This window comes from Triturus cristatus, chromosome 3_2 (genome assembly GCF_964204655.1).
Source record: "Triturus cristatus chromosome 3_2, aTriCri1.1, whole genome shotgun sequence".
Taxonomy (NCBI): domain Eukaryota; kingdom Metazoa; phylum Chordata; class Amphibia; order Caudata; family Salamandridae; genus Triturus; species Triturus cristatus.
Genome location: NC_140584.1, coordinates 783838832 through 783866811, shown reverse-complemented (window position 1 = coordinate 783866811; position 27980 = coordinate 783838832). Strand labels below are relative to the sequence as shown.

At 44.2% G+C, this 27980-nt stretch overlaps 1 protein-coding gene across 5 annotated transcripts in view; it reads right to left on the bottom strand.

Annotated features, from left to right (window-relative positions):
- Positions 1 to 2259: 2259 nt before the first annotated feature.
- PLEKHM3 (pleckstrin homology domain containing M3) overlaps positions 2260 to 27980 on the bottom strand; it is a 520667-nt gene continuing 494946 nt past the window's right edge. For 2 of the 5 annotated variants that reach the window (XM_085648871.1, XM_085648872.1), the window contains one exon: positions 4292 to 4601. In XM_085648871.1, coding sequence (XP_085504997.1) covers positions 4424 to 4601 — 178 coding nt within the window. In that variant the 3' untranslated portion in view covers positions 4292 to 4423. Of the gene's footprint in view, positions 4602 to 27980 lie in introns of all 5 variants that reach the window. The other 3 variants (XM_085648873.1, XM_085648875.1, XM_085648877.1) reach the window with 3 other exon arrangements.

Here is a 27980-nt window from a genome sequence, read left to right as displayed (position 1 = left end):
CTCCCTTCAATCAGAACTTTAAATGCCAAAGTAGAGTTAAGCATTTCAAGGTTACCACATTGAATCTCTAAGAAAGCAAGGATTGTACCTCCACACTTGTGGGAAGAGTTCCTACGCAGCAGAGTCTCCAACAGATCTGGGGTATCTGGTCAGAGGAAATCCAGAGCCTTTTTTATTTTCAATGGATCCTGTCTTTTTGATTTAGCACAGGGCATAGCTGTTTTTATCCATAAGGGACACATTTCACAGCAGTGTACTTTATGCATCTAGTGTAAGTGGATTGCCCGTGCCTAATGCCCTTACCGAAAGATTGTTTGAACTTGGCCCTTGAGGGGCACAGATTTTTAGGATACACACATGATACATTTGTATTCATTTAAATGTGGCCACATATCTTCGGTGGCTATCCTGCAAATCTTTCCTGGATCCGCTCCTTGTAGACCTACGTTATTCAAACTCTGCCTTATAAGCATTGTTAAAGTGAACAGAAGCAAAATGTCTGTCCTGGTTACCTTCCTCGCCTAATGCAGGGCTAGGGACCAAAATGTCCGAAACAGGTTGATGGAGGTAATCTCTTCTCAACTCCCCCTCACCACTTAACTAAGGGGCATATCAGCAAGGGCCAGCGATAATTATCGCTCAGCGCGCTTAGCGCGAGGATAATTATCGCCGGCTAACGCTGAATTTTATCGCTGAGATAGCGTGCTATCAGCAACATTTATCTCAAAAGCGATAAAATTCCAGGCGCAAGCTGCCAAATGTGCGATTATCGCTGGAAATCCAGCGTTTATCGCACAATGTTTGGCGATAGCTTGCTAATAGGGCAGGGCAGACTCAGCCATGATATCCACCTTCCATTGGATATAATGGCTAAGTCAACCTGAAAGCAGGCGTAAGGAAAGTAGCGATAACCACGATTAGCGCTACTTTTCTTATGCTTGTTAGCGTGCCCATTGATAATTGGAGATATGTCGGTTAGAGACATTTCTCCAGTTATTTTGGGATAGAACGCCCACTTTGCATCTCATTAGAGATGCAAAGGTGGGCGTTAAGGGAAAGGGCGCTAACGCAAGGATTCACGCGATAGCGTGACCTTGCTGATAAAGCGATAAAATTATCGCCGCTTTTCTGTCGAAAATGGCCGCAAAAGCAGCGATAGTTTTATAGCGCCGCCTTGATGATATGCCCCCAAGAGTCTCTCGGATATTTGCATATCTTTTTTGAACCCTAGCTCTACCCTTTCAGAATGGCATTCCTGCAGAAGAACTCGACAAACAGTATGTGGCTTTACACAATGAATTATTAGATTGTTTTTTTTCTCAATATGGACACCAGGTAACCTGCATGTCCAGACTTATTACATAAAAAAGTATTTTGTCAATGAAAATACTTACTTTAGTAGTTATATACAGTTGAGCCCTAGGTTACTTAAATTTAGTACTGGGGGGCTTTTTAGTTTTAGTTTGTTTTTTGTCTGTTATCCATCTTGCTATCAATATGTTTTGGTTCCATAGTGTAAAGTATTTGTTTCTTTTGATACTTGTAATCATTTTGTCTCCATTTATTTCTTACAGTCTCATTTGAAAATATGAATGGTTTCCAGGGTGTTCCACCGCCTTTCAACACTGATTAGCAAAGTTGTCTTCCCGATGGGCCACACGTTGCGACTCGCGGTTAGATGGTGTCATATTAAAGACTGGCTTTACTGAGAAATGTGAGGAGATGCAATGCAAAACTATAGCAAAAGAAAAAGTATGTTTTTTTAGATAAAAAGTTGTATGAAAGAAAGAGACTGGCCCACATCGCCACAATATATGACAACAGGTCTTATACCCGACATATCTAGAAATTCTGTCTACACAAGAAAATCCCAAGATGTCACTTATAGGAATTCTGCTGTATAATTTGAAGTAACAGTAGCTACAGGTTCTGATATGACCATAGGAAAGCTTTTTTTTTTTACTGAAATATGCAAATCAAATACAGAAAACCCATCGAGAGTTCTATTGCCACAAATTCATGAGTCAGGAATTCTGATACCAGGAGGGGAAGTAAATAAAATTTACAAGAAAGGAGGTCAATGCAGCCCTAAACGAGGTCTAATGAGAATGTAAACACAATGAGGGCCAGGCCAGGCTTTGGCTAACTACTCTTTTTAGAATTCAAATAAATTGGTAAACTATTGTGATTAGAAATACAATTGGTGACATAATGCCAATATGTATTTTCGTATATATATATATATATATATATATATATATATATATATACATACACATACACACATATACATATACACACAAATAATAAATAGAAGTCATCAGATGACAAACGCATGTATAAAACCTGGCCTTATGCACATGTATCAGACCAGCTTCAAATAATTATTAAAGCCATCTCAGTCACCGTTTTTAAGTCTTGAGAGAGTAAAATCACATCAGCGATTACACGAAAGGCTGCCAATGAATGTCTAAAATGCAGAATATTCACATTATTTCAATAGTATAATGGGCACTTGTATTTTTGGGTTTCCAGCCTCGGAAATCCCTTCATAATTATAACATCCAATACCAAGCAATTTGAACGAAATGACACACCACTGGTGCATTGCAATTTGACGTGTCGCCAATTCCACAAATACACAGTAAATGATATGGTGCATGTGTCGACTCTGTAAACATTCCATTTCTAGAGCAGAAGTTTTCAAGAACAAGCACAAACTTAACCCCAAAGTTATATTTGCTTCATGTACAACAGTCGCGACTTCATATTTTCTTCCCTCCTGCATCCTGTGCTCTTTCTGCCTGCAGTGTGGGAACATCTCTCAAGCTCCCTCTTCCCTGTGGGACTGCTGTCTCTCTCCAGCTACTGCCCGGCCGTCACCAAGGCCGAGGTGTTTCTGCAGGGGCTTGTTGACTGGTGACTTGTGAGGGACCAAGACTACTCGTTGCACAGGGCAAATGGCAGCACCCTGCATCAGATGAGTGAGGTCCATGCGCAGGCACGTGTTCCACAGAGAGACATGTCAATCAGCGAAAGGTTCCTTGAGTATATTTCACAAAGGAAAAATGATACTACCAAGATACATTTGTCTTTTGAGATGGATGAACCTTCCACATTTATGAGGGTGAGTTACCTCAATTATTAGCACAATGCAAGGCTTTTCAAAAAAAATATATATATTCATGGGGATCTTACATTGAGTGGAGATATACTTCTGTAGCCGACATACTATGGAAACGAAGGAGAATTTGGGCAAACTTTGGGGATTGTTCCCCACAAGCTGAACCAGAGCACTGTTAATCTGTGTTTTTAGAGATCCTGGAGGAATTAAATGAACAGTTGCCCCAAAGTCCTATCCCGTCTGCTGCCCACCGCTATAACTTCTGTGAGGTGGGACAAGCACAGAGGAGTTTCGGATGGTTTTAAACTGTGACTTGAAACATTTGAAGTAGATGTCAAGGCCCTTCGATGGGCCATGGGGAGCAGACATGATCTTATTTGCTCATGTATTAGTCTGAAAAATATTGAATCTGCAGGAGGACAAAAAAAAAAAAAGTTTTTTATGATAGTAGGCAAATATTGGTACGCGCCTCTCTATTCGTCCACTGAAAATGGTTATACCAGGATATTTCACGCCCACGTTGTCCGAGTTCGCCTGTGTTCACACTCAAGGAAGTCATTATTAGCAAAGCACTATTAGGCACTACTACTTCTATTAAATATCTTAGGAAACAGGGCCCTCACCATTTAGTCACTCTCTGACCCCCAATGCCGACCGTCAGAATGACAAATGTCAGGCAATGAACTAAAAGTCACTTTGTCACGAGTTTGCACAAGGATCGTTCCTCAGGAGCTATGGCGGGGAACAGACGAGGAAAGTGCACAGTCTTGTACAAGTAAAGTGCTGCTCTTAAAACATTATACTAGAAAGAGGAGGAAGCTGTACGGTACAATGCTACATAATGCGCCTGGGAGGCATGCCTTCGCGTCATGGTTTCTGTAAATGCTGCTCTGGAGCACACTAAGAATAGATAAGTTACATAAATAAGTCGTCGAGGGAATGCTGATGGTGCAAAAAAAAGGCAAATGTCTTCTGCAGCGAAGTTTCTGTGGTCAACCAAAGTAAGATGGACTGGAAACGCGTGCCACAGGGAGTGGAAGCAGTGCAAGTGAGACACATCTTTAATGGGCGGGGGTCGCTGATGTCCACTGCCAAGTATAACTCGGCTGGCCCTCAAGTGAAGCCACCCAGGCGCCCCTGTCCGAAAGGAAACACAAGGGAGGTCAGACTCCAGTGTAACCGACTAGATTCTTATCCCAACTAAGATCTCAGCTTAGCCCACTAACCAAGAAGCAGTCTGTGGAAAAGGGAAGAGCTGGGAGCTTTCAAGAAGCAGGTGATTGGGAGGAAGACCACAAGTCAGGTGTTGTGGTAAGGCAGCTCAAACATGCTGCACGCCTCCTCAAAGCTTTCGTCCATGTCCAGCCGCTTCCAGAAGGACGTCTGCTTCTTCTGCAGCTCCCGTCGAACGCACTTCGGGCAAGGGACAGTCTTCGACTTGCACTCGGCGTGAAAGACAGCGCCACAACATTCACATCTACAAAATGAAAAAGTTGACAAAGTCATAAAATGTAGGCAAAGTTTATCTGTACAGTTACGCAACTAATTTGACAGCGAACTGGTGAAGATACACAGCGCCTTTAAGCACCCGGCCATCAACTTCAAGAGAGAACGCCCATACACCACACGACCACCCACTTCAGCAGAGGTCTGAAATTAGAAGGAAATTCTAGAGAACTTACATTTTGAGGGACGTTTAATTTTGTTTTACCTATATTCCAGATTTTGAGAATGTTCACCATTATGCTGATTGAGGGTCACCGGTGAAGAATGAGGGTTTTGAACCCCTAATTTCGAAAATGACCAATGGCTCCTGGGTTTACAACAGCACATTATATTTCCAGTCTTAAAATGGAACTTGAGCCCTCACCCCGCCAATAAACATAAAAGAAGCATTAGCATAAGAATAGGTCTGGCCTTTCCAGAATGGTGTAAGCATATGTCACAAAAATAAAAAAGAGAAGAAAATATGTCACCACTTAAACATAGCCATCATATGCTTGGAAAAAAAGTAAATAAAAAAACCACACTGATATACTATTGAAGTTTGTTTTAAAAATAAGAAGGCTTTCAGTTGCGCCATACATTTTTTCCTATTATCTGTGTAGGAGATGAGAATAAATCACCACTTAATCAAGAACTGAAATGGCAGGTATTTGCAATGTCACTAGAACACTTTAAAAAGGCATATGGAATATAAATCACCATCTAACTGGGCACCAAAGTGAAGACAAAAATCAATAGCTGGCATTTAAAGTTAGTGCTAAAATATAATGAAAACCAGGCTTTGGACCAGACTTATCACGAGGAAAAAGAACACTATTACTAGGCGGATGTGAAAGATGTGCACAGGCTTTGTGCACTCACTAAAAGTGAAGGGAGCCAGTGGGTAAAGGGGGCTGACCCATTTCCATAAGCTGTTTGCTGTAGAGGAGGGAGGCAAAATGTGAATGACAATTTAACTGACCAATGGCTGAAGTCCACTGACCAAAAGTCCCTCTATGTATGTATTTTAGGTATGATTTTGAAAAAAAAATAGACTGGAGCAACAGCTAGAGTCATCTCAAAGGCAACACTTAATAATATTTTCAGATCCATGGTTAAATCACACCCAAAAACAATCATCTAATCAGTGCGTACCAGACGTAAGTGTCAGAATCCTCAATAATTAGCAGGGGCACAAGACAGGAATATGTGCAACAGCAGCTAAACCATTTGCATGCTTAGTACACAACATGGGGACAGATTGAGGGATAGAGTTACAGGGGATACAACACATAATATCACTGTAAGTGGATGACCTCTTGATATACCTTTGATGTCAGCACAAGCATTGGACATTTCGGGTTGGAATTAAAGGGACATACATGGGCCTTGCACTTAAGAGTGAACTCTGGGAAATCTTGCATCTCCCTGATACACTGAGGTGAAATTAGAGAAACTATGCCAAGACGCCATGTTCAAATTAGTTGGGAATAGACAACATTTAGGTATCTAATGGAACAAATTTCCAGAACAAAGCATAAGGTGGTTGATCGCAACTTAGCTAAAGTGATTTCAGCCTTAAGACTAACCTAAAGTTCTGTACTTGTCGCCCATTATCAATGATGGATAACAAAAATGGTGATGCTTCCTAGACTATTATATTTCTTGTGAATTTGCTGGTATTCTTGACAGCCCGCTTGTCCACGGAACTCAGTGGGATGCTCGCTGATCATAAAGGGAAGGAGGATAGCACTCAAATAAACGATATTCCCAGCAATCGAGGGTGGACTAAGAGTTCTCGATTTTGAGCTCCATTACTGTGCACCTCAACTACCGTGGATCTCAAAATGGTGTACAACACCTGAAGCACAAGACGCAAAGATGGCCCTGAACCAGCTGTAAAGAAGGTGTTAGAATGCAATGGGAGGAAAGGAGGACAACCTGGTCTATTTAGAGGTGGCAGGTACAGGTGGAAGCAATGTATGAAAGGAGGCAAAATCAGTTATACACACACACCTGCAATTCAAATAGTGAGTCTCCTGGGACTGAGGGATGCTGGAAATGTACGTATCTTATAAATATGAGCGAAAGTAGGATTAACTAAGATCTGAGACCTGAAAGAAAATAAGGCGAAGAGAGACTTTCCGGTTTGCCTGGAGGCCAAAATCAGATATGCTCTGATGCAAGTAACAGACACAACAAGGAGGTAAGCCTAAAATATTTACAGTACTGTAGTTACTTCAATAGGAGGTGGCAGGCGACTGATTATATCACTATATAAAGCGCTCCTAATGGAGACCAAACTGCACTTGACTCCCCTCAGAGACAAATAGTCCCAGGATCTGCCAGAATTCTGGAAGTCACTGATTGGACTCTAATATAATCTAATGCACCATTAATGTCAGGGTCAAACTGTTATAGTTCAACATCTTACATGGGACCTATCTCCCCCTAGCAAATTACGTACCATATACAATCACCCATTTGCTTACCTGAATGTAGGTCAGATGTTGCCCAGAGATGAGGGAGTATTGGACTAAAATAAGAAAATCATAGATGAGGCTACTGGGAGAACAAGTCTCCCCAAAGCTTAATGCCTAGATCTCGGTAAACTAAAAACACTACCAAGTTCTTGGAATTGGCATCACTAATAGCCAAGCGTTGGTGGTAATGCAGTGGAAATCAGTGAAGGCGCACACAAAAGATGAGTGGAGGTCCATGTTGAAAAGATGGGCAAAATGGGAAGCAGAAGCTTTACAAATAGGAAGGAGGAGAGTAATGATAAATGCTGAGGAAGACAGTGAATAAAAAGCAGAAGATAACTGAAAACCCTGCACCAGAACAGATGAGTCTTAGACACGCCGCAGCACAGGCCCCTCTTCACTCTACTCAGCTCACTATTTCTGTCACCCTTGAACCCAGCGGGGTTGCACCACGGACCCACAGTTTTTTTGTTTTTTTAGTAGCACATTTCACTAAGGTTTTGTAATAGTTTGCACTTGTACAGCAGGGGAAAGAACAAGGAAACATCCGCTGGGTTGCCATTGTAAGTTGATAGGACACATCCAATGAGTGCATGAGATATGGGCAAGTGGGGAGGGAATATGGTTTGGGCCCAAGATTGCGGGGAAATGTCAGCGCACCTCCGGTACCGGAATGAGGTATCGCAGCACGGCAAATTGTGGGGGGCAGGGCACTGCCTGCGGGGTCCAACGACTCATTCCTTGTTCAAGGATTCTTTGCTAGAGGTGGAAAGCAGACAACCAGCATAATCTATGAGCGGCCAGTTCTGCATTATCTGGTCCTAGGTCTCTGTGTAGTCTGGCCTGTGCTGGCACCTTTAAGCCTCAAGCTTAATAAAGGTGCCTTCACATTCAGACCGCTTGGAGAGTTCACATCTCCAACTCTGTATGGGACGACCAGTGGGGGACTTCCAAAACATGGACAAATCTGAGCGGGGCAGGACAAGAGCAAGGTAAGCAAATTTAGTGACAATTGCTTTGGAGCTGCGTTTAGGGAACAGTCTAAGCAAACAGATAGCCTAGGTCCCATGTAGGTTTTGGCCAGTGGCAGCGTTAAGGAGGCGGGTGATGGTCGAACAAGCCCATAGCATCTGGTAAAAGTCCTCCCCTACTAACTGACATCTGGGGCACGAAGCCTGCACTCCCTGGAGCATTTTGCTAAGGCGGCTAGGGGTCAGATATACCCTGTGTAGGTAATAATACTGGATGAGATTAAAGTGGGCGTTACGAGCAATCCGAGGGGGGTGTTGGTTAGGACAGTAATGTAATATAATCCAGATTTGTAAAGCACGAACATATAATTTCTTAAGGTTTCAAGGCACTGGGGGCCATCAGGGAGATTAAGTGAGCTATTGCCCAGAGTCACATGCTGCAGAGCTGAGCTGCCACCGGCGCCCATGGTAATGAAGACGAATGCAGAGTAAGGGGAACGGCTCCATTGCCAAGGGAATAGCAATGGCAAGAGGGGGCAGCCCTGTCGTGTGACTCTATCTAAGGGACACCGTGCTGAAATAGTGGGACCAGTCCTCACACAAGCCACCAGGTTCATGCACAACAGTGGTTCCATGCAAGAAACCTCCTGGCCAACCCCATGCTTCCCATTCTGAGGTTGAGGCAATCCAAACATAAGGAATCAAAGGCTTTCTCGATATCCTCTTCAATTGCTACAGTCTTAGTTTGTTCAGTCATTGACGTTTGTAAAACGTGGATCAGTTGTAGAATGTTCGCCACTGTGCTATGGGTATGGATAAAGCCTGACTGATCCTCAGGGATGAGGTCACTGACATGTAGAAGCACCCTGTTGACTAAGGGCCTGATTACAAGTGTAGCAGTGTGGAAGCGGGCTGCCATGCCAGTGCCCCGCTCCCACACTACCAAACTCGTTCACCTACTGCCCGCCAGATTAGGAGTTTTCTCCTGGTCTGGCGGGCACTGCTGTGGTGGTCCTAGATGGTGAGCCTTAGAAAGTCACCACAAGAGAACTGGGGGCACATACTGACAGGGGGGTGCCACATGTGCCCCCCTGCATGCAATCCCTGGATCCGGGGGCCATAGGCGGCCCTGAGAGCCCCCTTAGTTTCCTCATTGCCACCCTTTTTAGGGTGGGCTCACCGCCATGAAAACTGTGGTGGTGAGGAAACTTGTAATATGCTTGGCGGTGCCGCAGCAGCACCAGCAGCATATTGCAAGCCTCTGAATGCTGCAAGATTGCCCGGGATCACAGATCCCTGGTGGTGCCAGCTGTCATCTGGCAGTCCGACTGGAAAACTCATAATACAGTGGTCGGCCCGCCAGTGCGGTGGTGCCTGCACTGCCACCGTGGCTGCGGCTGTCCATCAGGCCACCGTAGTCATAATTAGTCCCTAAGACTGTACGTAATATTTTATAGTCAACATTAAGGATAGAGTGGGGTCTATAAGCGGATACACTATCAACATTCCCGCCCTTCTTCAGAAGAGTGACCAACAAGTCTTCTAGTAGTGTTGAAGGGAGACAGCCAGAGGACTTTGCCTTGTTAAACAAATTAGTCAGGATAGGGGTGAGGGTATTAGCATACAGGGAATAGAATTCTAGGCATAGGTCATCTGTGCCAGGAGTCTTGCCATGGCCCAATGCCTTGATGACTCCCCGTTCTTCCTGGGCCATTATATCCCCTCCCAGCGCTTCCTCCTTCGTTACAGGGAGTTTTTGGTTGCAGCATCCACGACATAGTCATGGATGAGATGAGTGCAATGCTCCCTCTGCCGCATTTAGAGCTAAGTGTAATAGTTGAGAAAGATTCCATTGATCTCGATTTGGGAAAACACTGGCATGTGAGCAGCATAGCGCAGACGAAGGATCTGGGAACCTCGTCGATCAGGGTTGGCCAGTCACGCAGACTGTCTTCCAGTCTTTTAGCGCTCACTGTGCGCATAGTCATACATTTTGGGGCGCTCTATGAGTGTAAGAAGGTTTTCCCTTTCCTGACGCAGGCGGTCAGATGGGGCCGGGACACCAAGTGGCGGCAACTCTAGGTCAGGCAGTAGATTTTCATGTCAAATAATCTCTGCATGTAGTTGAGCCCTGACCCCTGTCGTCTTAGCAATGCAGTGCCCTCAGATAACCAACTTGAATGTGGAGAAGATGCTGTGCCCTCATTCTCAGTGAAGGAATTCTGGATTGCATCCACAAGATTTGATCAAAAGACCAAGTCATCTAAGGGAGCAACATTCAATTTCCACGTGGGAATGGGCTGTCTGGGGGAACCGCAGGTGCAGGATAACAGAAGTGAGTTGTGGTCACAGTGGGTTTTCACAAGGTATGCGGTTTGGTGTACCAGGTCTTGAAGTGTGGCGGTACACAGGAAGGTGTCTAAGCAGATGTATAGGTCATGCATGCCAGAGTAGAAGGAATATGCATTGCCTCTCAGGTTATGAGCCCTCTAGCAATCCGTGAGAACTCATTCAGCCATCCAAGAGCAAAAAAGCAAGTACTCTCTAGCAGCGATGCAGAAAGAGGGGGTGAATCTGTCCAGGTTGACATTGTCCACACAATTCTAGTCCCCACCCACCAGTAGAGGGTTGTGCAAGAGAGCAGTGATGTGAGGCGTGATGAAGGACAGAAAAATCGGTTGGTCTACTCATCTGGGCAAAGAATGGAGCCCCAAGAAGTACCCAAATCAGCACTCCCCCCAGCTAATGTGGAATAGGTAGTTCCATAGAGCTTACCCCACCAATATTTTGAAGGGTTAGACTATCCGGTATTGTGAGGTGGGTCTCCTGGAGAAATGAGACCTTCTGAGAAAGGCTTTTCGGTATTGTTTATTAGGAGAATTAAGGCCTTGTAAGGATCCACAATTGATAATACACTCTAGAGTTATGTGAACACAAGGCTCTGGAAGTGTCTCCCCTCAGTTACAGAGGAAGAGTTTAATATATTGAACTACTAACTTCACAGAGTATGACCAAGTGGTAAAATGTATACCATGCGGACATATTATTATGAACTCGCTACAAAACATCCAACACGAGAAAACACATCTAATCAGCTCCACACTCATAACTAAACTAAGTTGTCTGTCACACTGCATGGCAAACAAGGAATAAGCAAAATGAGTCGTCAGTCGTGGCTGGCACGGATTGGGGGTGGCGGAGGGGGTTAACAGGGAGGAGGGTAGTAGAAAATATAAAAATCACTTACCTCCTCACTGGCCGCATCTCTCCTCAGCTTCCCCTCTGACGAGTCCAGAATGGAAGCAGGAATATTCAGGCTTCCCCTAAGCCAATTACAACACTGCAATGCAGCGTTGTGATTGGTCTGAGCGCTGTGGTTCGGCACTCACACAGGGACAGGAAGCCTGTGCATGTTCCTCACAAGGCTGTGTATTACAGCCTGGTGGGGAACATGCAAAGTGTGCATGGCTGTTTGGCCGGGCTAGGGCGGCCAGCCAAACCGTCATGCGCCCTTAAGTGATCACCACTACTTCCCCTGCTCTATGAGTAGCCTAGCACTGTTCCGCAAAACTGTCTCAGCAGGGAAAACTAAAATGATAACAACAGAGTGTTATCCTTTTATTTTTCCTTTTTTGCACTGCTGAAAGCAGTAGGGCGATATTCCTCCACCTTAGTGGAGGAGCCGCCACTGTGAGTCGTACAGGAACAACAGCATGTCAGAGAAATGAATAAGAAGCAAATTCTGCGGTTGATAAAATCATGTGAATGTAAGAAATCTCCTCATGAGCTGAAAATCAATAAAATATTTTTAAATAGTTTAATGTATGTATATTTTTATTTATGCCTTTTGTGAATACACGAGGGTGTGATTACATATGTAATCACAAAATGTATAAATATAAGAACACAAGACATAAAAAGTAATGATTTAGCCTGCCTCTGAGGGTAACCTGTGTGGAACAAACTCACTAGCCTCTCCAGTTAGGTACTATATGCAAAAATAGGACAGAAATATATTTTTTATTAAAACTGCATACATCAAGTGCGTCTCTTAAACAGGCATCAAACCTCATTTGTATTCCGAGCTCCACTCATGGCTGCAGTCTTAGCAATAGTCCCTTTAATGGAAAACGACATTTACACGCTTTTTTAAAGTAAATGATGAGAGGTAATAATTCCTTTTGATCCTGATTCTGAAACCCTTCTCCTATTATCCACATTTATAGCCTCTTCTGAAAGTAGTCCCAGAGGCAATTCACATAATTGAGTATAAGTATTCACAAGGCTCAAAACGAAACATGGCCCCTATGTGCAGCCAACTTACGGAAAAATATGGAGGGAGAACTGGAAGACAGGTAGAAACATAAAATGAAGACATGTAAGGAATACACAGTAGTTTAGAAAGGAATTATCACCATCAACAGAACTAAACTACCAAATCAAAAATATTTTCAACTTATCTGAAATGATGTCAACAATTTCCCGACAAAACAAAGCAGTTGGGAACTAAAAAGAACGAAAGGTGCGTTCGGGCTGCTCATCTGGAATCAAGTACAATTTCCGATTTTGGAACTTGAAAAACAATTTTCCCTGAAAATGAATTGTAAAATATAACAGAAAACAAATTCTATGTGCCGGAGTCTGTTGTGTTTGAAATACAGAAGTCTTTTCTTTTGTTAGATAACACAAAATATGGGGCCAGATGCATGCAGAAACCGTTTTGCGATTTCTTAATTACAAATCCTTGCGATTCGCTATTAGGAAATCGCAAAACGACATGAATGAAAGTGTGTTGAACACTTTTTTGCGATCTCAAATGACCTAACTCATGAATATTAATGAGGTAGGTCGCAATTTGCGACCCCTTAGGAATTGCAAAAATCACAGTGATGGTGGCCTGCTGGGGTCAGCAGACTACCATGTCTGTGATTGCTTTTAAATAAAGCAATTTTTTTTTTTTAAATGCAGCCCGTTTCCCTTAAAGGAAAATGGGGTGCATTTCTAAAACAAAAATGAAAAGTTTTCTTTTCCTTTTTAAGAGCAGGTTGGACCACTGCCTGCTCTTAAAAAAAACGCTGTAACAAACATTCACAAAGGAGAAGTTCCCATTTGCGAATGGGTAAACACCTACTTAAAGTAGGTGGTAAAATGCGAATGTTTTGCGACCGCATTTCGGTCACAAAACATTCCAACATACTGATGCGATTCGGTATCAGGAAGGGACGCCCTAAACACGCCCCTTTCTAATAGCGAATCGCAAACCCATTTTGCTATTCAGGAACAGGTTACTGATTCGCAAAATAGGGTTTGCTACATCTGAAAAGCATTTTTTACGTTCGCAAACGGGACGATTCTGCGAATTGGCCCACTTGCGAAGACAAAAATGCTTGATATATGTGCCCCATAGTTCCCAAAAACAAATATTTCTCACACAGAAGAAAAGCCAATTGTTTTACAGGAAGAAAACAGGCATTTTGTCAGTCCTTGAAATGACAATTTTAATGGTAAAGGAGTAACTTTCAACAGAAAAAGAAAAGCACATGTGCATCTGCTAAGAAGCACTGACAAAGCCAAAAGAATTGACTTTTTAATATGAAAAGTGTTTGTGTGTTAAGCATGAATGTGTGTTTTAAGTACAATGGGGGTTGGGGGCAAATTGCCACCTTAAAAGGACTGTTAATATGGTCATCTGGGATGCAGTGTTGTGCTGTAAGGGTACCACAGTACTTGTGGTAGTTAGTGCAGAGCCGGGCTGACAGTGCATTGATGAGGTTTGGCAGTGTGATGTGTTGTGGTGATTGCATGGAGTCAAGACCGTCAATGTGTGATAAACCATGGTGGAAAACGGAAATGTGGTGTTCTATGGAATAGAATAGCGGAATGCCAATACAGGTTTGATACTGCAGTGGAGTGGGGTGGGGTCATAGTAATGTAGTGTCGGGTGCTACTGCTAAGTTACGGCTGGTAGGCGGGTGCTATTCTCTTGTAGTGCTAACATGAAGAAAGTATTGTAGCGGTAGAGAGGGATATTGTAGTGCCCTGTGTGTTAGATCAGGACTGGCATGGTAGGGTGTTCCTGGGGAAAACAAAAATATGATGGGTGGAAGGCTTGAATAGTTCTCAGCCACAGACAATTACTCAGTGGTAGTACAACACAGTTCAGTGGTAGTGCTTTAATAGGAATTTAAAGTCGGGTGTTATTGCTGCTGCTATGGTTGGAAGCGTTCGGAGATGATAGTGCAAGTGTGTAGTAGTAGAGCACTGGTAGAATAGATAATAAGGTAAGTTGACAAGGTGTTAACGGAGTAGTGTGGCATGGATGGTTGTTATAGGTGGTAATAATGCAGTGGTGATGGTGGTAGTACAGTGTTCAAGCCACGTGACTGGAAGGTGGAAGTGCAGTAGTGTGGGGTGGTAGCGCAGTGCTGGCAACGCATGAGCAATGGTAGTCATACAATGGGAATAGTAGTGTGATGCTGTAAAGCTGAACTAACAGTAGTGAGTGTGGATTGTTTGAGTTTTTTCATGGTAGGATTCTAATTGGGAAGTGTTGCTGAGGTGAAAGTTAAGCGCTGGTAATGGTAGTGCAGTGTGTTGGAATGGTAGCATGGTGGTATCACATTGATAGTAGTTCAGTGGTAGAGAGTCAAATACCAGCGATGGTAGATCAGAGTGGGCAGAGGGTGTGGCAGTTCAGTTTTACATTGGCAATACAATGGTGGGAGTGGTAGTAGTGTGGTGCTAGGAAGTGGTAATGCTAGGGTGGAGGTGATAGAGTGTCTACCATGATCTGGTAGTTCAATGCTGTGGAAGGAAAGCAGTACTTGGATGGTAGAGTGCCATTGGAGGGTGGTGGTGAAGTGACGTGCAGTGGTAGGAGAGAGGTAAGGTGATATAATGAGTATGGATGTGTGAGACGGCAGTGGTGTGATGTTGAGTGGACGTCCATTGTTGGTTTTACTAATCCAATGGTATGTTGGTAGTGCAGTTGTTGTAGGTGGTGTTTGGAAGTGTAGCCCTGGGGTGGTAGTGCAGTAATGGGGTGTAGTACTGGCCAGTGCACTGAACATGGATGCCATTTTGGTGGATGTAGGTACGGTGCAGCACTTAGCTCCACCAATCAGCACCCCCAATGCAACGAACCATCGAAAAACCAGACAAGCCCCACTGAACATTAGAGTTGTAATAAGACGTTAGTAGATTAATTAGCGCCTCAAGAGATCTAAAGCTTTTTTCTGATGATCCGACACTTGAATTACATCAACCAAAGTGTTTTACCAAAGGCTGCAATCACTTTCGAGTGTAACAGCCTCTGTCACATAGTGCAACATCCTCTTTTACAAGACATGCAGTTTGAGACACAAAGCAGGAAAAGAGATAATTACTTTCTTGCTCTTTCTTTTCCTTTTCTCATTTCACTTTTCTCTTTGTTCCCATCGCCACTACGCTTAGGTGAACTTTACACTTAGAAAGTAATAATAATAATTTGAACGCGCACTCTCTCAGCTGAGCACAGAATGGGCCAATGTATTCCTATCACAGTTGTTTTTGTGTCTAATGGAAGCCTTTGGCACACTGAATCTACTGAGCATAATTTCTAGAATGTGAAGAAATATGCATAACCGACTGTTCTGACAAAAATAAATCAATGCACAATCGATTATGCTAGAGTGTAATGGTCACTATATTGACACGGATAAGAGGATTATTCTAAAAGAACTGACAAAAGTGGCATCTCAGATGACGTAGGTGGCACAGCCAAGAGGATACTTTTTAGCGCCAATATGAATGAGAAATTAGCTTTTATATATGTTGTGCTCACCACTAGGGCATCCGAAGCGAGGCCACCTGGGTGGCGAAGGCTTGGCCATTTGGGAAGCTGTGTTTGTGCATTAATACTGACAGCATTGTCCTATTAGAAGGAGATTCTTTTGTAAAGGACAAGATGGGCTGAGATGTAATGTTGTCGTGTACAGCTCTGAGAGACTTGAACAAAACTCTCATTTACCATCAATGCACCAACATCTCTGATACCTGATGTGTTCAATGCCCTGGCAATTTCAGTGGTAGATACTGCTAATGCACAGCTATACACTGCCAGTATCCTGCATACTCTATTTACGCAAGTACCACAGCCATCACAGTTGTAGTGAGATGTGGGAAACTCAAATCCAAATGGAAGGAGTTCCCTTCTAGAGATGTGACCTCTGGGGTGCCAGGACTAGGTTTGTGTTCATTATTACACCCATAACATAACCGTTGCTCATAGTGGTTGGTCTAGTTCCTCACTGCAGCGGCCAGATATCAATGGACTTGGAGTTTTCAATGGGTCGATCAAGCAATGTTCCGGTCTTTTTGGGTGTGATGAAGAGGAGAGTTCCCACAGTGTAAGCATTCCTGCTCACCTGTTCTTTGTGCGGAGCAGACAGGTGCTCTGCACGGTGAAACAGGACAGTGTGATTTTAAGAGGACGCTGTCTATCATCCAACTAAAGAAATTGTTCTCAAACAAGTGGATCAAGTTCATGACACCTGTGATACCAGAGTAGATCCCTGTGGCATGCCACGTCATCATTTGACGGAAAACCAAAAGATAGGAGGAACACTATATGATACTCATATGACTTAGTCGAGTGCTGGACTTGCAGAGAAGCTGCAAATGCAACCAATTGGATGCTGTTAAGCTGCTCCATTTCAGCCACACAATAAATTTCACAGCATCTACAGACATGTCTATCTGTTCATGGCGGATGTGAGTAGGTGTTTCAGCTCTTGCTATCTGTTGGAAAAGAAAATCTCCTGCACTGCTCCAGAGAGCTGTGGTCCCCTGCCCTGTATCCCTGAGTGAGCATGACACTCACACAAGCCTACAGAGGGATCTTTGCTAACTGACTCTAGACCCCGTAGGTGTGCTGTGATGGCAAGGTGGCACCAACACTCCTTTTAGGTCAAAGTGTGGCAGACAGCTGTAAACAAATTATTGGAAACAAGTCAATATGCCCATTGCTTTGCATTTTTTTTTTTTTATTTTGTTACTCTTATCTTCTTGCTTTTTTCCATAGTTTTATTTATGTTAGCTCATCCATCTAGTCTTTGTCCCCCTCATGGAACATAGCCTGTTTACTATCTCTCTTGATGGCTCCTTTTATCCATCCACAAGTGTCTGCTTTTTTGGAACTTTTATCTTTTTCTAAAAGCACTCAATGAAAGTGCATGTTTTCCCTCCCCTGAGAGTGCATGGGTTTTTACCATTCAGCGTGTTTGCCCGCTCCTCTCAGCATATTTATTTTCATAACATTATGAAAATTATATCTTTGCACAACTTTGCCAATCAAGCTGCTCTTATGTATTCTTAGTTTTTTTACAGCGTCTCCCTTTGAGCTGCTCTCCCGTGAACTTTAACTCAATGTTGCTCTCTCTTGTTGGTTCACTTCCACACCCTTCCATGTTTCTCTGTCTCTGTTTATTTCCAGCCCCGTGCCCTCCATGCTGCTTTTTTCACCCATGCTCTCTATGTCGCTTCCTCTCCGAGACCCCAGTGTCTCTTCCACCTGCCCTCTATGTTGCTTCTCCCACCCTCCTGTTGCTTCCCCATGCTCTGTGATAACACCTGCCGTGTTGCTTCCCCACACCTGTGTTCTTTCCCCCACCTACGTTCTTTCCCCCCACTTCCTTTTTGTTTACCTATCTAGCTCGGATCAGTAAAGATTAAAATTAAAAACGCTGGTGTAATTTTTCAGGCATTTGCATATTTGGTGCGTGCGCCTATAAAATGATGTAGCCGACCATATAGGCTTGAATTGCTTGTTTTTTAGCTATGCTGACCACCATCAAGGATGCAAGGATGCTGAGCAGCATGGCTAAAGTCCTTGGCAAAGCCAATAGGTCCCAAGGCGAGAACTAATGGCTTAGCCAATGCTTGTTTAGGGAGTGGTTACTTTCATCTCTCTACCTGGGCTTTGAGAGACTTGCAATGGTTGCAGCATGATTAATAGTAATGGGGCAGGTCTTTTATTGGTACCTTTCAGTGAGGAGTGCTTACCGGCCTCCCTATTGAAAGATCCACTGTATCTCCCTTATCTTAGATGCTAGCTCTACATTGTGTGTGGCTGTACGCGCCTATGCATGGGGAAGTGTGAGGTCCTAGAGTGTGATTAGCCATGTGCACAGTGTGCAGGCGGATGTTCAATGCATCTCACATATCTGTGGCTTTCCAAATGGAGGCTGACTTTGTGATAAGCCTGCCCAGGTCTCACATACACACTCCCTAGACCAGCAGAAACCAACGCTGTTCATGAGACGTACATTTGCAGATCATGTAATGTCCATGCTCTATGGGATTTGAGAAGCCACCCAGAATTCAGAGTTGCAGGAGAGTTGACTGGTCAGCCTGCCAAAAATACTAGATCTATGACCAGTACCTTGCGCCAGGATTTTCTCTACACCCAAGGAGGAGCAGTACACAAATGTAGCGTAGAAGACTGTGTTTTGAAGGTTGCATATGATGGTGTCTACATTTCTTTCAATATGGGGATCATCCTTGTCCCAAGACCCAAGGAGGAACACTGCTCTAACCGTCCTGCGTGAAGAGAGACTGTATTCCACCTGCTGCCTGAGAAGCAAAATGTGGACTGTGGGTTTCAGAAAGAGAGCCCCTGCCAGTAAGGCCCAGAGGCCAGAAGAACTGTACTGGATCTGTGTAAGTCACTAGGAGACTGCACCAGCTCCAGTACAGGAGATCTCCCTCCAGTCAGTTGCTCGAGTTAGTCATCATTCTGATGCACAGCGAAACTGGGGCAGAGAGGAAATAGTTGGAGCCTTTTGAAGCTATGCATTTAAGCCTGATTCAACCCTGGCCCTATCTGTGCAGTGACTTCCAGTTACCTCCAGAGATCTTGAGGAATACCTTGAGACTTCATCTTCTGGCTTGGGGAATCAAAGAGGTAGCTGAAGGGGGGTGTCTTGAGCTTGGAACCTCAATGTGCAGTACATTGTCTCCAGCTATGTCTTTGCTTCAGGCAGTCATTGCTACTGCCAGGGACCTGTGGGCACCCCAGGAAAGGAATTTTGTCAAAGCAACCATTGGGCATTATATATAGACCTGAAGATTTTGTGAGCCATCTACACAGGTATTCTGGCAATGGAGAAAACTAAGTGCAAAATGAGTCAGCCTCGTTGGCTGGCAGTACCCAAACAGATTGTGCCTCTTTCTTATGGGCACTGCCACTGATCCCTTACTTTACCCACTTTAAGAAATGCTCGAATATGCCAAGACTGGGCGGCCATTTTGCTCTTTTTGGGTGAAGGTTTCACTGCTGTATTAGGTCCGAAAAGGTCTAACAGGTGCATAAACATTCCCTAGAAACATCATTAATGTTGCACCATCACCATCTGGAACTGGAATTTAAGCACTGCAAACAAACAGAGTGTATTCCATCTTTGAAAAGTAGGGAGTTTAGCTCTACTGCTTTGAAGGGCATCATGACCGATATTTGAGCTACTGTTTGTGGTCCTGCCATAATTTGGGATCCTCTGAAGTCGCTGAATCACGAACATGCCCATGAACCTGTTCTCTGTGAAACTCAGTAGATCAAGGTAACTGTGCTTATACCGTTTAGCCCATACACATTCATAGCGTTCGGGGTCATATCTCTGGACAGGAATCTAGGGCTATCTGGGTTTCTTTGCCTATCATTGTTTTTGTGTAATATACATGTCTTTTGTGTATTGAGGTTCTTTTTCACAAAATAAATAACTGATTGTACAACATGCTATTAGACGGAAGAGCTATATTCAATCAATCGATCAATCTGGACTTGTATTGAGCGCCTTATGATCCGAGAGGGTATCCAGGCGCTGAATTGCATTCTGAATGTCTGACAAACAGCAACTGTTTGAGTAAGCCCTCAATTGCTCTGGCTCGCTACCCTAAAAGAGACAAATGCTAAATATGCGTACTTGAGTAATTCAGTTTGAGGTGCAACACTACTGTGGCCCCATGATCCCAGTGGTAAACCATTCCAAATACTGCACATGGTGTCCAGTAATCTGCGACTTTCCTGGGACTCCAAGGTTCTTGAAAACTGTTGAATCACTAATATAGATTCTGGATCCATTCCAACCATATAGAAATAAGTCTTTGAACTACCTGAAGCCGGCAGTCTATCCACTCTCTTATGCTACATACTCTCTTAACAGAAACACAAGCAAGTCCAGAGCAGGACAGCCTCATTTGGGCTGACTGATGAAGTGCAGCTTGGGTTTCTACTGCACAGTGACGTTGAGGCCCAGGTCTAGGCATGCCAGTGCCACACAGGGCACCCACTTAAAATAGCAAAAGAGTGATGGGTGTCAATGGAAGAATCAGACAGGTCCACTAGTAAGCAATCATAATGCCTTGCATTCTATCGAGCCTGCGCCATTACACAGACCAACCGTATGGAAATCACTCTTGGCCTGTCCCAAAAAAGAACAGCCTAGCCCCAAATACTAATGTTAAGCAAGTATCACTGCCCATGCAAGTAGAACTTCAATAACTGCAAAAGACAGGTACTCAGGGCCCTGAATTGTGTTATTTTGAACAAGAAAAAGTCAGAGCGGACAGATACGTTACCAGAAACTTTGTACGCATATGGTTGTGTTTGCAGAGCATTCACTGATGCTAGTTGCAGGCCTACAGTGTGCTCTGCCTACATCCTCGAGTCATAAATGCAGTGCACTGTTCTGCATTCAAGGGGCATTAATCTAGCGCCCTCAACTCCATGCCAGGGACAATAACCCACTACAAGGACTGCTAGCACACTACACTGCTCTGAATCCTAGAGACACTAATTACATTGCACCTTAGGGAGAAAAACGCCACACTGTATGGTATACAAGGCGCTCCCACCCATCTCACTGCGCTGTACCGCAAAGCTAATCTCCTACCACAATGCACTGCATCTTGTCTACAAAAAACGACTGATACGCACAGTATCGAGGGAGGCCAGCACATTATTACATTGTACTTTTATAACCATGGGACACCAGCCCGCAACAATGCCTTCTTTCCGACTAACACTAACCCACTAATTAGCACTACATGGTACCACCTCAATGACATTAACACAACACAACGCACTGCCCAGTCAGAACACCAACTCAACACATACACTGTATCATAGAAGCAATGCCCGCCATAGTGAAAAAGTCTTATGGACAATGCACTGCATTCTAGGGGCACTAACCCAAGCAGTGCTTCTTACAGACAGTGACCCATCACACCACACTGGTACCTAGGGGTACTACACCATTGTTTATCATTACAATAAGTCAATAAACATGACAGTGTTTGGTCTCTCCACCGCAGAGCAGCGCAGCAGCAAACAGTGCACTTCAGGAATGAATACCTTTTGGTTCTTGCAAGGAGATTGGTAAAATAGGGCCTCCTGAGGGGAGGCCTCCGTGGCTGCCACCTCGCACCAGGAGTGACACCTCTGCCCCCCAGTCTTGCAATCTGGAAAGGGAGGAAGGGCGGTAAAACAAACAGAGAAGGTGCACGCACTACAGAAATCCATACACCTGTCACCTTAGGCAAACAGTGACAGAAAAAACGATCATTTGGACTGAAAGAAAGGATGATGGGTAGGTGTGTAACAGCATGTCTAGAAAACGTTAAATCACTTTGAGCTGACACTAATGTTGCAATTACCGCCTTAGTACCGCCTGTTAATCAGTGATCTACGTGTTTCTGAAGGTAGCTGCAAGGAAATGATTGATGGCAGGAACAGTTTTGTGTTCGTTCCCTGACACTCCCTCGTGTCTGCTGATAACTCCCTGCTGAATGCCAACACGGTTAGGAGCTGGTGACGCTGCCACCCGTAAGCTGGCAGCCTCGGCCAACCGCAGCGGCGGGTGCGAGCCAAAGGTCGCTGCGCGGGAAAGAAACCAGCAGATAAAGGTGAGCAACTGAAAAACAATAACAACAATAAATCACTGCCCTAGGCACTGATTAACTCAGGTGCGGCCAGAAATGCTTATTCCAGAACTTGAACACTGGCACCACCCTAGAGAAGTATTTTTTCGAGGAAGGGACCGGTCCTGCAGCTGCTTCTTGGGTGAACACTCGCGCGGTTGTACGGGAATCACGTTTGATAGCATCACACTCACATTTTCCGGGACCTGCGACTAGCTGCTTAACACACAATGGTTAAGCAAACTCACAGTGGCATCATTATAGCAGATTTTGTTCGGACAGTGTCATGCAAAACCCAAGACATTTCCACGTGCTTGCATAGCCTAATATGGTCATTTTACACCGCTAGAGACTTGCCCAGTCCAGCAATGCTAGAATCTTCCACCCAAACAGTCCGCATGAAATACTGAGTTTGTAGTCCAACCTCAGTAAAATCAGTTCTCTCCACAAAAGAGAGAATTCGAGAAAAGTCAAAGATGTCACCCTGGTTTATAGGAGAATAATGTGGCTAACTCGAGCTTGAGGAATCCAAATGTGGGACGCAACATACGTGTCCACTCATGGGAGTGGGGATACCCGAAGGTATGTAAAACAGAGTTGTTACCAAACGATCACAGGGTTTCTCTGGAACTCTGTTGTCTGGTTCCGAAGGAGTTACACAGCATGAGGTGTGCCGGGCCAAAAAAAGTCATGAGTGCTGAAGCCTTTCAGAGACACCCATTGGCCACTCCAGAAACGTGTGATTTCTTCTCAGAAACTATATATTGTGGGTCTTTAGTATAGTGACTCACTCAGAGAGACTGGATTTTTCACTTTGCTTTATGGTCACAGTGCTTAATTTGTGCCAGTTATTGAAGGGTAAGGGCAATGGGACTTGTTTCTGAGGACCAGTACTTAGTTTTCCCACCAGACTAATACCCTGAGAAACTCAGGCGAACTCCTAAAAAACACTTTGGGCCCCTGCCTTTATTATTTTTTAACCAATAATCATTGTCTAATCAAATTACACCAACAATAGGAAACATCAACAGATTCATGTTTTTTTTGTAAGGCTACTAGTTGATAAAAATGTGAGCCAAATTGAGACTGATCCCAGTAGGAGTAACTGTAGTTATACACATGTCCCATCTGTGAGGCACATGCTTATTTTGACACCCTAAATTAATACAAAGTCAGGCCTTCCTTCCTATTAATTTAAGGAGGATTTAAATTCTACAATACTGTCTTGGGAAAGGAGTGGTTTTGTAGAGAGTTAGGAATCAGAAATGGAAGGTGTTTGCTCTTTATGACTCTGAGAAGAAAGCATTCTCTAGCTCCAAATTTGGTGCCACCCATCCATGGTTAGACAAATAAAGTGTACATTAGAGACATGACCTCTGCCTCCTAGGTGGTAGATTGTACCTCTAAGGTAACTGGCAATTACCTAAAACGTCTTTCGATCTAGCAACACTTTTGTGGGGGCACTTATGCGGTGTGCTTCAAAATTAAAATATATAAACAATGACTGGTACTCATGTAAGAGTTAGCTGTCCTCAGAGATATTTTAGAAGTTATTCTGCTTGTGTAAATTAAACTTTGGTCTTGAACAGATGTGATACTTCCGTTCATCAGCAGTAGAACAGTCGCCAACACTCAGTCATCTCAGAACACAATAGTTTAATTGCAATTAAATGTGTTTCCTCCCACCTCTGTTGACAGTATCCAATGTATAACAAAGTGATTGATGGGTAACAGGAAGAGTTTGCGTCCTTGTAGGATACTGCACTTTTGCCAAATGCTGTAAGATCTTCTTGCATTTGGGGCACTACCCCATTTTGATGTTGATTTTTTGCAGCGCACTACACACTTGTTACGGCTCTCCTTTTCCAGTGAATTTCAGCAACTTTTTCCTTCAAAGAAACCAACCCGCGCCCAATGCTAAAGTCCTGTGCCACCTCCACAGGAAGTACTTGGCAGCTCTTGTTGGAGTTAAACTCCTGAGTCTGAGTCTTGGTGCACATCTCCGGAAAGAAAGTGGCCAGTCTGTGAGGGCTCTCTGCTGATTTTCACGGGTACAAAAACAGCTGGATGAACTGGAAGACCAATAGTATGTTACAATTTTTTCATCTGTGTTCGTCCAATATTAGGTGTTCAGAATTCCCACCAAATACAGTCCCTGATTCACTTGAGATCACAAAATACCGTGACCCTTACTAAAAACACTCAGGGCCCAATTTAGATATTGGAAGAGAGGTTCCTCCATCATTTATAGACGGGCGGCCCTTACATTTTGTATCGATCTAACCCCATTTGGTCCTGCCAATGAAAACTTCCTCCAACGGCCCAACGCAGTAGGCACTGTTGGAGGAAAGACAGTAAACTGCCAGCCTTATTTAAGATGGATGATGTAATGTCTTTTCTCCTACTCAAGGGACAGAAAAAAATAATGACCCCTACCACACCTCACACCCCCACACAGACCATGGGAACAATTCCCAGGGTGTGGAGGTCATTACTTGTTTGTTTTTCTGAAACAAACTCCCAATTTGGACGTTAGTTTCAGAACAAGACATTTTTGAAAAGTTTGGTGAACGGCAGTCAAAACAGATGTCAGTCGTGCACCAAACATTTTTTACATAAAAAATAAAACCGCTGTGATAGCCAGAGATGACCGCTGGGAAACTTGGTATAGTTTGCCAAGTTTTCCATCAGCCATCAATAGTTCAATTTGATGGACCCTGGTTTTTTAGGATGGCGGTGAAAATGTCCTTCCCCCCCCCCCCCCCCTGATAGATGTAGTACTATCCGTCAAATCCTAAATCAGGGGCTAAGGTACAAGCAGTGCCAACAAAAAAGGTGCAACTTAAGCAGAACAAGGACTCAGTGCACTTGCTGCTGATTGGAGAACATGTTAACATTCCATCTCTGAACCAGCACCACAAAGCGCCCTCTGTGGAATGGGATTGTCATTTGTGTCAGGTAGTACCTAACTCAAGTGCTGTGACAGGGACTCTAGATAACTCTCGTCTTTCTCTCTTTAAGTGAATTCTCCCTTCTGACCTAGAAGTCCTTTGAATAAACTCTGATGCAGAACAATAAGTTATCAATACTGCAACTATACAGCACCCTCCAAGCTCCATCAAGCAGATGTACTGGGAGGAACTTGAGTAAACCGACGGGCCACAGAACAGAATTTAATTACGGCCCTCACAATGAGTAGCATGGAAAATGGCCAGGATTTTCCACACCCGTGAGATATTGATACCTGGGATACTGGTAACTACGAGAGTGGGTAACATCTGGACCATCACAAGATGAATAACCAGGGAATCAGTAATTCTGGTCCTAGTCTCCAGTTAATCCCCATTTCTTCCTGGGTGTTCACACACAGATTTTGACTACTTTCAGCATCTGAAATCTCTTTATGAGAATGAACAGATCAGTGAAAACACTGCGGGTCTCATAATTCTGAAGCAGCCTACTGTTATCGCCCCAGACAAATCAAGAGGCCACTCCTAATGCGAGCCAAATGGTCTCCTTGATACTTTGGAAGCTTCAAAGCTATATTCAGCCAGGCGAGGTTCGCTAGGGTTTCCTCTGCTCTGCTGATAAACTATTTACCCCACAGATACGATTGAAGGCTCAGGTTGTGTACCCTATACAGGTCAATGCTTGCGTGGTTGTATATCCAGAATGGCGCTGCCTCGTGGAGCTCAGCCACTTTCCCCTAAGAGCGCATGAGGCGACAGGAGTCCCCTTGAAGGCACAGCACGATCAGCTCCCAGCTAAGTGTCATTAAACCCTAGAACACAACCAGGGAAGCGTGAAATAAAAAAATGGCCCGAGATTTTGTACAATAGCACAGGCTTTGCAGATCAAAAAAACAACAGGAAGAAAAAACAGGCTGGCGTAGTCTGGGATGTGTCAGAAGCAGCAGTTAGTGACACACTGAGTGAAGTATTACACAACAGAAACACAGGATCTGGCGCTGAGTAATTGACAAATCACCAGAGACAGAATAATGATCAGGCAAAACCTGACAACCGTCGCAGGCGATTAATCACCCTCCGTGTGAGGCTGTCAAGGCGAGGCTGGCAGTGTGCCCTCCATTTTTTAGCATGTTTTATGCTCATTTATGTTCTTATGGCTTTCCCAGGTTTCTTGCAAATTCCCTGAAACGTGGCAGAGCTGTGAAACATTAACTAATCATTAATTTGACACTTTTAGTTCAATAATATCTCTTTCAGACAAACACAGAGACACGTGTGAGGGCAAACAAGGTCTGCCCAGTCTGCCCTCTTGCCCACGTGTTCCACTTGGGCGTAGATGTTTGCCACCCGCGCTGCAGACTTCTCATACAAAAGGGTGATAATGTATCCCCAGCTCCAAATAATTATGTCATTTGCAGCTCGGCCTCGCTGGAAGCTACGAATGCGAGTCCACCTGCAACCTCTGTTTTGTTACACATGAACCTGCCGTCACACACAGCTTAGGGGTGACTTGTCAGCTACTGCGTCTCACCAAACAGGTTAAGCTCATAGCTCATCTTATCTGGTCACAGTGAGTGTCTGTCCCGCAGGAAACTATGCTGTGAATATTTGTAGAGGGTTGGGAAAATACCCCTCACTTTTGGGACTATCAAGTCCAAAGGTTTCAAGAGGACCTAACATAGCGTTGAAAGTGTTTGGCTTGAACAAAACTTGGCACCTTTATGTAGCGACCATACATGGCTTCCTCCTTTACTGTTGTCTAGGCAATGATATATAACCAGAGAACAAAGACCTGTTTGATTTAACCCACCCCACACTTTCTGTAGGTTTTAACAGCACTTTAGGAACCTCGCCTTACTATCTGTAGCATTGGATGGCTATCACAGGAATGGGTCATGGGGCAGAAAATTACAATATAGTTCATATGTCCTGGCCCCGCACATGAGGGTGCTCTTTACTATGTAAGATGCCTTACTGCACAGAGGTGTGGGCATAGCAGGCAGACAAGCCTTGCATTGCACCTTTACCTGCAGAGTTCTGTGCCAGCTAAGGACTCGCGCAGGGAAAGGGCAGCTGGTGGACGGCTGAGGTCGCGGTGCTTCCCTCTGTGAATGAGGGACCAACTTGGCTCTCATCCTGCAGCATCTTTAACACAGCCGCCAGGCACAAAGTACAGCCCATGCCCGCACTGCACATCATCCCCGAGGTTGTGCACATTCAAATGAATGTTAACAACTACAGACTTTTTCTGTGAATTTAGTGATGAGCAAAATGTACTTTTCCCCAATCTGTAAAAGCCAAAATCAGCATGTATATATGTATGTATGGTTGTGGTTTTTTTATAGCGCACATCTAGGTGAATGGCCTAGTTCTGCGCTTGAAACAGTGGAGTACCGTAGGGCGCTCTACGGTGTCAAAGATGCAGTCAAAGAGTGATTGGATGGGTAGCTGGTTTCTGAGATTGGAGGTGGACTCTTATTGTGTTGTTTTGCAGTGTGTTGTAAACACACTTTGTTACATGTGGAAATATGGACTAGAAATTATTATCGTGATTCAAAAAGCCATTTACAGCCATAAACCTATGTTCACAGCCACAAATGGCTCCAGGTACAGCTGTCAGTCATCCATAAAGAGATGTGCAATATGTGTAAAAACAGCGCGGTGAGGGGGTTGGGCAAACAACACGAGGGATGAGGGCATGAGTGTGGGGAAACAACAGACAGATAGAGGATGGTGGGGTGGTTGGGAACCATTGACAGCAAGAGAAGGGCAGGGATGGGAGAAAACAAGCAACGGACAGCGTGAGGAAAGCGGGGGGGGAGGGTTAAAAAAAACAGACAGAAGGAGGAGGGCAGGGGAACAAGCAACGGATAGCAAGATAAGGGCAGGGGGTGGTATGGTGAAACAAACAATGGGCAGTGGGAGGAGGGCGGAGGTTTGGGGTAATAGACAGCGGGAGTAGAGCAAGGTCAGCAATACAAGTGTGCTGCAGGGG